At 45.1% G+C, this 12,903-nt stretch overlaps 1 protein-coding gene across 1 annotated transcript; it reads right to left on the reverse strand.

Annotated features, from left to right (window-relative positions):
• Window positions 1–2,738: 2,738 nt before the first annotated feature.
• LOC127348878 (F-box protein PP2-B11) lies at window positions 2,739–4,085 on the reverse strand. The gene is made up of 3 exons (XM_051374773.1): window positions 3,740–4,085; window positions 3,512–3,657; window positions 2,739–3,390 (listed from the first exon to the last, which is right to left on the reverse strand). Exons 1-3 carry the CDS (start codon window positions 3,992–3,994, stop codon window positions 2,910–2,912), a joined length of 882 nt encoding a protein of 293 aa, XP_051230733.1. The 5' UTR covers window positions 3,995–4,085; the 3' UTR covers window positions 2,739–2,909.
• Window positions 4,086–12,903: the final 8,818 nt, after the last annotated feature.

Raw genomic sequence — 12,903 nt, forward strand, 5'->3', positions numbered from 1 at the left:
ATAGCATTGATGTTTTATCCTTAGTGGCAATAGCACATCCACAACCTTAGAACTTTCTGTCACTGTCCTAGATTTAATGGAGGCATGAACCCACTATCGAGCATAAATACTCCCTCTTGGAGTTAGAAGTAACGACTTGGCCAGAGCCTCTACTAATAACGGAGAGCATGCAAGATCATAAACAACACATAGATGATAGATTGATAATCAACATAACATAGCATTCAATATTCATCGGATCCCAACAAATGCAACATGTAGCATTACAAATAGATGATCTTGATCATGTTAGGCAGCTCACAATATCCGACAATGATAGCACAATTAGGAGAAGACGACCATCTAGCTACTGCTATGGACCCATAGTCCAGGGGTGAACTACTCACACATCACTCCGGAGGCGACCATGGCGGTGAAGAGTCCTCCGGGAGATGATTCCCCTCTCCGGCAGGGTGCCGGAGGCGATCTCCTGAATCCCCCGAGATGGGATTGGCGGCGGCGGCGTCTCTGGAAGGTTTTCCGTATCGTGGCTCTCGGTACTGGGGTATTCGCGACGAAGACTTTAAGTAGGCGGAAGGGCGGAGTCGGAGGGCTGACGAGGGGCCCACACGCTAGGGCCACGCGGGCCCCCCTTGGGCCGCGCCGCCCTAGTGTGGCGGCACCTCGTCGCCCCACTTCGTTTCTCTTTCGGTGTTCTGGAAGCTTCGTGGAAAAATAAGCCCCTGGGCGTTGATTTCGTCCAATTCCTAGAATATTTTCTTACTAGGATTTCTGAAACCAAAAACAGCAGAAAACAGCAACTGGCTCTTCGGCATCTTATTAATAGGTTAGTGCCGGAAAATGCATAAATATGACATAAAGTGTATATAAAACATGTAGGTATCATCAATAAAGTAGCATGGAACATAAGAAATTATAGATACGTTTGAGACGTATCACACATTGATGTCATTGTGTGAGCCAGCCATTCCGAAGAATGAGTGCAAATCCATGTATCCTGTGAAGCAACAGCTTCAAGAATGACTGTGTCCCCTCTGAATGACCGATGTATGCCCCTGCCAACCAAAGGGGTAGTTCTTCCACTCCTAGTGCATGCAGTCTATGCTGCCAAGCATCCCAGGGTAACCCCTGGAAGCTTTGATTGACAACAGACGAGCTGTGTCCTCTGCATTAGGTTCCCGGAGGTACTGCTCTCCGAACGAACCGATCACTGCTCTGCAGAACCTGTACATCGCTTCCAAGCCGGTAGACTCACTCATGCGCGTGTACTCATCTACGAAATCACCGGCAACGCCATATGCGAGCATCCTAATCGCTGCCGTGCATTTCTGGTACGAAGAGAGGCCTACCTTGCCAATTGCATCCACTTTCGCGCAGAAGTAGTCGTCGTAGAGCTTGACGCCATCCATTATCCGGCGGAACAACGGTCTGGACATCCGAAAACGACGGTGAAACATGGCCGGCGTGAACAATTCCTTGGGTTGGAAGTAGTCGGTGAAGAGCTGGTCGTGGCTGCGTTCTCTTTTGCGGTCCAAGGCGGCCGCGCGCCTCGACAAGGACCCCCGGTGCACGGGGATCTGCGAGACAATGTGCTCGTGGATGATCAGCGCAGCCTCCGTGAAAAATTCGTCATCGGACTCCTCGTCTGACGACGTGTCGATGAAGTTCTTGAAGAAGTAGTCGTCGTCGCTGTCCACCATGATCTACAGATGAAAAGGGACAAACTTTAGTACGCCCATTTCATCGAACACCTCGCAGGAGGAGGCCATCCAATGCGTCCGTAGGGACCTGCAGGCCATGGCCGTCTCGGCCGACTTGCGGTCTGGAAACACGGTGCACGAGAGCTCACCTCCGGCGGCAACGGCGCAGATGCGAACGGCGGGAGGTCTCGCGACGGTGAGATGACAACAGCGATGGCGACAGCGTTCTCCGACTCTGCTACGGCGCGGCGAAAGCAGCGCGGGGCCGCGACCTATGCTTCCGCCCCGCCTGCCGGCGTCTCGACGACGGTGGACGGCGTCGACGCCGCTCAAATCGCCGGTCCTTGGCTGGCGATGGAGCGGCGAGAGATGTGTGCGAGGGGTTTGTGTTTTTGGAGACAGACAGGCGGGCCAGGGGCGGACAAGGGGAGGACGCGAGCGACCAGCCTTCGGCGTCCGCGGCCACGCAAACTCGTCCCAGATTTGGTCCGGATTTGGGTCGTCCCGGACGTGGGTCCGCGCGCTGGGCCGCGTTTTTGTCCGATTGGACCCATCCGGACGCGCGAACGCGGGATGGGTCGCCCCGTTGGAGATGCCCTAAAGGCCGAAAAGTTGGATTGTTCATATATGTGTATGCCTACAAGCTCCTTTGGCTTGTTGTTCCAGCAATGTCACTGGGTACTACTGGAATTTGTTAGTTGGCTTAGTAAGACCTAGACCTGAATAGATATGTAATGCAAGAAAATATAAGCTAGGATCATGGTCTTGAAGATTAAATATGCTGGGATCAAATGTAGGAAAAACATATTCATGTCACCACCTTGAACTATTGCCAAAGAGTTACCTGCACCTTAACCCCGAAACCAAACAGAACATCCCTCAACTCACGAATCTTGGAGTATCCAATTTACCAAAGACAATTTAGCAGAGAAACTCTTCATTCTTTTGCTCGGCTGTCTATAATTTTTTCTTTTTTGGTTCATGTTATGTCTGCTGATGCAATGATGTATCAGTGCTTTTAGAGAATTATGTAGCCAAACCAAGTTTCCTCAATGAAGCTGGGAGGAAACCCTTTTTCTCAACAAAAAAAAGCAGAGAAACTCTGTATGGTAATTCAAAAAGGTCCTGAGAACCCATTCAAATCAAAATACTGTAAAGTACTTATTTTTAAACTTTCGCAAGGTTGATATATACAAGCGTACAATTTGCCTAAACCTGTTGCTTAGTTATAACTTCCATGCCTCTAACAATAAGACCAAACTTGTAATTGTTTGCAATCTCCGTCAAGCTGATGGACACCTCTCGATCATCGCCTCCCTCATTGTAGAATTGACCCAGCTCCACCTCCATCCAACCGTCGGCTCTTCTTCGAGGGAGTAGCATGTCCTTTCCAGGAGTAACCGTGGTAGGTCGCCAACTACGTGGTTGCAAGACCTGATAGGAAGGTGCCCCGGCTGCAACGTCCTCATCCTCGTTGGCATAGGCTTGCAGGCACACTTGCCGGGTTGATTCACTCCCGCTAAAGCTAACCGATGCATTCTGGAACGGAAAATCCAGGTGGAAGAAGGTATCGGCTAACTTGAACACCATATAAGCGACGTATGTCGTGTTGCTAGAGAGCATCTTGCTCTGTATCTTTCCACGGATCTCCAACCAGGTGAATTTCCTAAGGTGAGCGGCCTCGGAGAACCTGTTGAAAAAGTAGGTGGGGATTTCCTTATGCCATGAACAAATAGCAACCACATACATATTCGAAACGAAAACCATCACAAGACAAGAACTGAATTTCGCAAACATCTGAAGTTCTGAACCTTTTGCCGCCCCTTTTCATGTAGTAATCATCAACCTTGACATTCATCCAGCACATGTTGCGCCGCGTGTTTCCCCACAAAATCTGAAGCGCCCTTGCTGAAATTGTGTAGCACTTGCCGCCGGTTGCCCTGTTTAGTTGCATACTCTGCGAGGGCACACACCCACCACCGTAAATTTAACGAACAATCCAACAAGATGGGGAGACAGACGCTGGGGTTCCAACATACCACGAACTTGGTTGGGAGGAGGGCCGGTTGGGTGGAGAGGCGCTGGAACATACCCTTCTTGGAGAGGGGCGTGCTGGGGAGCTCTTTCTTGGCCAACCGTGGGAGTTCGTGAGGAAGGAAGCGGGACCAGACGGTGTCGGAGTCAGCGGCGGCGCGGAAGGCCCGCGAGACGCCGGCCGTGTGGCAGGCGTCCTGAGGGCGACTGAGGGAGATCACCTTCTTAAGCAGCTCCTCTGGAAGGCTGTCGATCTCCATGGAATCTTGCTCCGTTTTCTCGATCTCACTAGATCCTCAAGTTTGATCTAGACTCGAACGCGGAGATGTTAGACGACGTGGCAACGTGAACAATAAGTTGGGAGGGAAATTTAAGGAGATGGGAGGAGGCCAATCTTCATCTCCGGGAAGATTGGCCGCCAAGAAAAAATCATGGAATGACGCGTGAATTAAAATCCTAAGGAACATATAAAGTGGAAAAAGTTTTTTCTAAGATCGGAAAGTTTTTCTTTTTGGCTTCTTCTTCCATAGACACTAAGACCGTAACGATTTTATGAGTAAAACACAAGGACTGCTGAGATTAAACGATACCTTTTTAGGATTAGAGGTAAAATGATCGAGATGAAACGATACCACGATATTTCATCGGGGGTCTATGTTATTTTGAGATTTGGGGGTCTATGGAGGCACATTGGTTTTTCTTTATATGTTAAGATCAGAAAGTGAAAACACGGTCCATGAAGAATGTTCCGTCCCGACCCACACGACCGGGGGTGGAACCCTAAATTCTCACCCTTCGTGCTTCCTCTCCCTTCCATCGCCGGTCACCGTTAGCAGCGGGCCTTCCATTCCCTAACGCGAGGAGATATGGGTGTTCTTCTCCTTGTCTGTGGTGCAGATCAGCGGAGGTTGGCTTGGCCTGGCATGGCAGTGGCCAATGAGGTGCGTCAGGGCGGCTTCTCGCAAGTGGAGGCAGTGACGGTGCAGGCGCTCGTGGTCGTTGTGGCCCGTGGCGGCATCGGTCCAAGCTCGCCCTGCAGGGATCCTGGGTGGTGGTATTGGTGTGACGCGATAGCGTCCCCCCCCCCCCCCCCCCCGAGCTAGTGACGGCAACAACTCTGTGTGTACCAACTCGTTGGGACTCCAAGTGCGGAGTGTTGTTGCAAGCGTCTTTTCTCCACAAGAATGACTCAAGGGTTTATATCGAACTCTCGAGGAATTTGCGAATAATTACTCCCCTTATCCTCTTCAAGCAATCTACAAAGCAAAATAAATTGCCTTGTTTTCCCAACTCCACAATGTGGTTGTCAAGCAAGGTTTCGTGTAAATAATATGAAGAGTATAGTAGATAAATAAAAGTAAAGCAATCTATGCTATGCAATAAAAGTGAAACAACAAAGTAAAGGTCTTTTCGGTTTTGGTTTAGATTTTCTAAAGGTAAAAGTATTTTCGATTATCGAAACTAATAACTTCTGAAATTGTAGAGGTTGATAAAAATGTTGGTTTGGTGTTTCTTATGATTAAAATTGGACCGGCGTTCATGGTTTCACTTGTCTACTCTCTCATAAAGGTGTAATGGACTTAAACAATTCATAAGTTATATTATGTTTGTAGAATCTCATATTATGAAATAAGTATTTGTAGGGGCATTACATCCTAACATAGAAATGATGCAGCACATCTCTCTTATCACTACAAGAAAAGTTGCCATGACCGACGAATTGAAAGTCGCGCCGTGGTGGCTGATGCACCAAACCCGACGATATTTGCTCTCTCTGTGGTGTCAAAACTTTTTTTCTCATTTTGAGGCCATGTAGCCCGACGTAAACGTCGAAAATGTCGGTATGGTGGGCCAGGATGTGGTGCATGATGAATTATCGGGTGCGCCGGCTGAGTCAACGCAAATCCGTACCGCCCAGGGATCTAGGGCCCAGATGGCAGCGTCTCTAGCGATTTTTTTTCTCGATCGCGGCATCTCGTTCAACGTTCTCTGATCGAGCCATTTATGATGTAGGGTCATGGGTCCCGCATTGCGGTGACCCAGCATACCACTGCATGTTGTAGTATACAAGTCGTTGATATGATCTTTGTGAAGGGGCTTCCTCACAAATTGCCATATCCCTCAGAGTGGTACAACAGAAACATTGCAGGTCATACACTCCATACTTTATTACAAACATTGTCTTACAAGTTGGTATTCTCACAGGTCCTATGAGAACACCCTAATATACTACTAAAGTACCATTACAACTCATACTAAAGATGAAAAGAGCTCAACAACTTATTTAGGTAAGTTCTACGTTGCTCGGCTCTATGATACTAGGGTATGTCACTACTCCTCCACCTCCGTGTCATCTGGCCCGTAGACTATCCCATAGTCCACGCCTTCCACTCCGCCGGTAAGATCAGGTTCCTCGTAGACCAGCTCGTAGCTTCCTTCTGGTGCTCCATCGTTGATAGCCTCCACTTCAGGATCACAGTCTAGCAAGGGTGTCGAAAGAAAGTGAGTACAGAGGTACTCAGCAAGTTCTAAAAGAATAAAAGGTGTTTGATGCACTAGCTACGACCATTGATCAGGAAATCGCAGGTCAATGCATGTTTTGAAAACGTTTCTTCAAAAGGTTGCTTTTATTATGAAAACTATGCCCGTCAGTCTTCACAGGTTGACTAGAACTTCGTGGAGTTCCTTTCCTGCCGCGTTCGCAGTTCCCTTCCCGGAACAAGGAGTGACAGCCACAATTTGATACACTCTGCAGAGGTGCGTTACTTTTCCCACAAGAGATCTCACCCTTTTTGCCATCCGCAGGACTTGCCCCGTTCACACTTCCTTTGGTGTGAGGCCAGGTATAAAGATCCAAGCCCACACCGCCTTCTCCGCGACTGCAAACCCACCCTTTTGTCCACCCGTACACCTCCAGTAGACTTTCCCCCGATAATACGGCTTTACTCATGGTGTACTTTGGACAATCCTTCATAGATCGTAGAGCCATCATCACTAATGGATGGGGATTTAAAAGGCTATCCCAACCTACGGCAGTGCCTCCAACACCCCGCCGGCTCTACCAATCCGTTGGCGTGCAGAAGGGAAAAGATACAGCTGGCTTTTCCAGAGCCATTATAGATCTCATGGTCAACGCGGTTTGTACGGCGCTAGAATCACTGGACGGCATTGGTAATTTAATCCTAGGGTGATATAACCCATTGCAATGGAACCTCCACCATATCAACACATACCATGGTTCCATTGCCAGCCACATAGTCATATTCATAATTGGAAAATAACATTTCATTTGCGATGCAGGAATGATAAGTATATAGTTTTGCATTAAAGTAATGGAAAATAATCAAGTTGACATGAGCAAGGGTGAACTTGCCTGTGGACTGCGAGATAGTGCAGTTCAATGCAGTTGATGGAACCTGGACCTCGGGTTCTGTAAGAAGCATCATTGTCCGGTAAGGACAATGTTATAAAAATCCAAATAATGCAATCATGGATGTATTATTTTATGTTGAATCCCTTTACCCCATTGAGTTATTACAAGTTAGGGTTGTATTTAAGATTTATGTCTTTGACGGTAATTTACAATTGATTTAAAAGTGTTAATCATGGTAATTCACACAAAGTACAACAATTTTCAAAGTAAAATGATTTTACTTGATAATTACCTTAGTCATTCCAAAATAATTTGAAATTATAGAGTTACCTCTATAGTTTTTGGAATAAAAAGGAATATAGTAGTTTTCTGGGAAAAGTTCCCTTGTTCAAATGAAATGACTTGGAATAATAGAATCTCATGTTGAAATGTTTGAAAATAAGTTTTTGAACTTATTTGAGATTTTTCCTTGAATTTTAAATACAAGGAAATAATAATTGAAAATTCCAAGTTATTATTTAAATTCTAAAAATTCATAATTTTGAATTTGTTCCATAATTTCATTTCATATTTTATTCTGGTTAAGATTTATTTTTCATTTACAAATCCAATTTTTATTGGATTTTTAAAGTTGTTTATGATTTATAAAAATTTGGTAAAGTTTTGGTCTTTTATTAAATGTAAAATGACCAAAATACCCCTTGGACCCCTATTGGGCCCAGCCCAATTAAACTAACCCAGGGACGGCCCAAATAGGCTGACCCCCTTTTGGGTTTGGTGGCGCCGAAGCGGCCCACCACTCTCACTCTCACTCGGCCCTCTTCTCACTCGTCTAACCCTAGCCTCTCGGGCGATTTCGTGGCGATGGCGTCGCCGCCATGGCCGCCGCCCTGCTCCGGCCATCACCGGCCTCCTCCGCCGTAGCCACTTACCGATCTAGAACCGCCTCGAGCAGATCTATCGATCTGTCCGAGCCGTTTCTCTCCTCTCGTCCTCTCCTGGCGAATCGCCTCGATCTGGATCTCGTGGAGAATCGCCATGGGCGATCTGGTGGTCTCCGACGAGCTCTCGCCTTCGTCGTCGTCGTGTGCGCCTCCGAGACCGACCTGGCGCGGGTGCTGCTCTCAGCGCCTGTGCCGTCGTCTCCGTGCTGTGCTGCTGTGGTGGTGTTCGTCGGCGTAACGCTGGCGACTTCCCTGGCTTTGCAGCTGCTATGGCCGCGCGGGCACTGCCTCGCCATGCCATAGTTTCTGCCTCCAGGCGCGGGTAAGGTTCTCTGTTCCTCCTCCTACTCCTCTGTGCGCCTCCCCTTGTTACTGTGCTTCTTCCTCCTCATGCTATGTTACTCTCTGGTGATCTTGTGATCATCTAGAGTCATGCTACTGCTGCGCAATCTTGTCGTGCTTCGGTTTATCGTAAGCTTATGGTCAGATTACCGATTCGTACTGGCACATGTCGATTTGCTTGCTGTTCATGCTATGCTTGCTTCTCTGCTACTCCTAGCTTGCTCTACACTTGCCATGCTATGCTGTGCTTGCTTATGGCTTGATATACCCTGCTGTTCATGCTTATAGGCTTGCTATGCTTACTGGTTTATTCATACTTGCTTGTCTAGGTGCACTTGTGATGCATCTGTGACACTTGTGTGTGTGCCAGAGGTGCCTGTGATATGATTCAGTACTATTACTGCAAGCCAATGATCCATTGGATCATTTCTTGCTTGTTGGCTAATCCCTCTGTGTAGCTTGGCTGGCTGTGATTGATCAATTTGATCAATAGCTTGTCAGTGATTGCTTACTGGCTAATTCTGTGGCTATATGAATCAATTATTTAGTGATCTTGATGCTCAAGCATCACCGTGTCTTTGTTGCTTACTTGTGCTGTTGCTTATTTCTAGCTATCTAGACTTGCTCTAGTGGCTATGAATTAATTTGTATGGCTTAACAGTATGCTGCTGTTATGCTTAGCATGGATCTGTGATAAATTCATGCTTGGATTACTTAATTATGATGAACTGCTTATGCAGTGATGATTTAAATGTCTTGCTTGTATATGAGTTTGCTATTCATGATTCTTTTACAAGCAATTAAAATCTGAATCCATTTCTGGATAGTGATGTGATCTATTTGGCTTGCTCTTATTTGGTGCTAGGTGTGATGTGACCTCAGTAGCCTTGCTACTGACTGGTTGCTCACATGATTGATTTGATCTTGTTGGCTACTCACTTTGCTTGCATATTTGGGAATCATATTAAGTATGAATGCCAATATGCTTGCCTGTGAAGAAATCTAGGGTTTTACTGATGGTTGCTTGCTTAGGATCTTCTGTATATTCTTAGCTGCTAATCTATGCTATCTACTGGTGCTATCTGTGCATGTGATCTTGCTAGTGTGTGCATCTGTGCAAGATTTCTAGCTTCTGTGCACAGGATCTGTATCTGGATGGTTTCTATCTTAGTAGCTTTTGACTGGCAGTAATCCTTGGTGAAAACCAAGTGATGATTCACCCATATGAGCATCTGCTCATCCCATGCTTATGCATATGATGGATTAGATCCATTGGATCTCTTCCAGGAACTAGGTATACCTTGTTCCAGCTCCTAGAATGAAATGTTTTGTTGTTGCAGTCTTGTGGTTTGTGCACAGCCCTTCACCTCCAGTCCTGGTTGATCTTCTAGGTCACCATGATTTCTGGTGGCTGAGTGTTTTGTGTTTTTGTTCTGTTCTTGAGCAAGAACAGTGAAGAACACTTGATGTTGTTCTTGGATATGGCTTGTTTGTGTGTTGCTCTGGTCGACAAAGCATGGTTTCTAGGGTTTCTGCCTATTTATTACTGCTGTGGTTCTCCTCTGGCTTGGACACCTTACCCTGGCATATCTAATGACTCATCTATGGTGTTGTGCTGTTGGTGCATTGCACCAACAGGTGCTGTGGTGAAACTTGAGCCTCTGAGGTGCTCAGGTTTGGTCTGCTGGTGCTCTTATCTTGATACTGTCCAAACCTTTGGACAGACACAAGTGTCAATGACACTTGGTTAACTGACCAAACTGCACATTGCTAGTTTCTAATCCCCTGGCTAGTGTCTTTGCTTTGTTTTGCAGGTTTTTGAAGGTGAATATGACCAGAAGATATTCTCCAAGTCATTAGTCTAAGTTTTAGTTTAGGAATCAAATTGTAATCTTCCTTTTTATTTCTGTTTATTATTCATTAATTCTTGTATCAAGAATTTTGTAAAGACAATGTAATTTGTGTTGTGATATTAATAAAGCCCAAGGTTTTTGTTTATGAGCTTTTGATTTATGTAATATTTATATTCTGGAATAATCATTGTATTTGTGATTCACTTTGAAATTCAAATTTGTTTGAATTCATATGTTGTTTGAATTATGAATTCCATTTATATTGTTCAATGTTTATTGTTTAATGTATTGACACTTGTCAAATGAAATCAATTCCCCAAATCAAGCAAGATACAAAAGAGATCATGTCGAAATTTCCCTAACTCACAATGCCTAACCCTAAGTGCAAAATGAGAGAGAACCTCGATCCCTCTTAGGTTTAGTTGCAATAAGGCGCGAAAATTTCCCCCGTTTTGCGATGAAATGCACATCCCATTTCTAAATCTACCCTTCGTTGTTCCTATGTTCTGGGTTATTACAGCCTCTCCCCCTTAACAGAACTTCGTCCCGAAGTTAAGATTGGTACCTGAACATCTCGGGGTAAGACTTCCTGAGTTCTTCTTCCGTCTCCCAAGTGGCTTCTCGCTCAGGATGATGTTGCCATTGCACTTTACAATATTTGATTGCCCTGTTTCTTAACTTTTTCCATTGAACTTCTAAGATCTTTTCAGGCCTTTCCACATAAGTTAGGTCAGATTGCAATTCTATTTCTTCATATGTGATAGGATCATCCGGTGCCTTCAAACACTTTCTGAGTTGTGATACATGAAATACATTATGAATCTGACTTAGTTGTGCCGGTAATTCCAACTCAAAAGCTGTTCCTCGATTCTGACTGATTATCTTAAATGGTCCGATATATCGAGGGCTTAACTTTCCTTTTACTCCGAACCTCTTAAGTCCTTTCATTGGGCTAACCTTCAGATAAACCATGTCTCCCACTTTTGGTTCCCAATCTCTTCTCTTTAAGTCGGCGTAACTCTTCTGACGACTCTGAGCTATCTTGAGTCTATCCCGGATCACCTCGATGACGTCTTGTCTCTCCTTGATGTAGTCCGGTGTAAACTCCTTGTTTTCTCCGGTTTCAAACCAACAAATTGGTGATCTACACTTCCTTCCGTACAGTGCTTCGTACGGTGCCATCTGAATGCTACTCTGATAACTATTGTTATATGAGAACTCTGCTAAAGGTAAATGATCCTCCCATGAGCCTCCAAAGTTCAGAGCACAAGCTCTAAGCATGTCCTCAAGTATCTGATTGGTTCTTTCGGTTTGTCCTCCGGTTTGTGGATGATATGCTGTACTGAAATCCAACTTGGATCCCAAAGATTCTTGTAGTTGTTTCCAGAATGCTGATGTGAAAATCGAACCTCTATCTGAGACTATCTTCTTTGGTACTCCATGCTTACTCACAATTTCCTTCACATATATATCCACAAGCTTTTCTGCATTATCTTTTGTGTTTACGGCTATGAAATGAGCACTCTTGGTGAGTCTATCCACTATTACCCATATCATATCCTTCTTCTTATTAGTCATTGGTAAACCAGTAACAAAATCCATTCCTATTTCATCCCATTTCCATTCCGGTATCTCTAGTGGTTTGAGTAATCCCGCAGGACTCTGATGCTCTGCCTTCACTCGTTGACATGTATGACATTCCGAGACATATTGTGCTATTTCTCTCTTCATGTTGTTCCACCAGAACATCTCCTTCAAATCCATATACATCTTCGTACTTCCTGGATGTATGGAATAAGGGGTTTCATGTGCTTCTTTTAATATGATTGACTTCACTTCTGGATCATCTGGTACACAGATCCTTTTCTGGAAATATAATGAATCAAAATCCCCTAGATGGAATTCCGATGGTCTTCCTTCGCCAATCCTTTTTATCTCCTCTTGGATGAACAAATCATCCGCTTGCTTTCGGATAATCTCATATTTCAAGTCTGAGTACATCTCATCCATTATCCTCATGGTTGCTATACTTCCTTTGACATCACCCTGAATAAACAGAATCTGAGCATCTTCTAACTCCTTCCGAAGTTCCTTCGGAATTTCCCATTCCGTAGGTTGATTCTCCGTACTCTTCCTACTTAAAGCATCTGCTACTACATTAGCTTTGCCTGGTGTATAGTTGATCTTAAGATCGTAATCCTTAATCAACTCTAACCATCTCTTCTGTCTCATGTTTAATTCTTTCTGGGTGAAGAAATACTTCAAACTTTTGTGATCAGTGTATAACTCACACTTGGATCCATATAGAAATTGTCTCCAACTCTTCAAAGCATACACAACTGCCGCTAATTCGAGATCATGTACTGGGTAGTTGTGTTCATGTGGTTTCAACTGTCTTGATCCATAAGCTATTACCTTCCGATCTTGCATAAGAACACATCCAAGTCCATTCTTGGAAGCATCACAATACACCGTATAATCCTTTCCAGGTTCAGGAACTGCTAACACCGGTGCTGTGGTTAACTTATCCTTGAGTGTTTGGAAGCTGGCTTCACACTCATCAGTCCACACAAATGGAGTATTTTTCTTGAGTAACTTGGTCATTGGTCCTGCAATCTTCGAAAATCCCTCTATGAATCTTCTATAGTAGCCTGCCA

Source organism: Lolium perenne, chromosome 1 (genome assembly GCF_019359855.2).
Source record: "Lolium perenne isolate Kyuss_39 chromosome 1, Kyuss_2.0, whole genome shotgun sequence".
NCBI lineage: Eukaryota > Viridiplantae > Streptophyta > Magnoliopsida > Poales > Poaceae > Lolium > Lolium perenne.

Excerpts from the sequence above, each read along its gene's own strand:
- LOC127348878 (XM_051374773.1), bottom strand. The coding sequence starts at position 3,994 with ATGGAGATCGACAGCCTTCCAGAGGAGCTGCTTAAGAAGGTGATCTCC. Across the intron at positions 3,658-3,739 it reads TCCTCCCAACCAAGTTCGTG|AGTATGCAACTAAACAGGGC; the intron begins GTATGTTGGAAC and ends GTGCCCTCGCAG. Across the intron at positions 3,391-3,511 it reads ATGAAAAGGGGCGGCAAAAG|GTTCTCCGAGGCCGCTCACC; the intron begins GTTCAGAACTTC and ends CTTTTTCAACAG.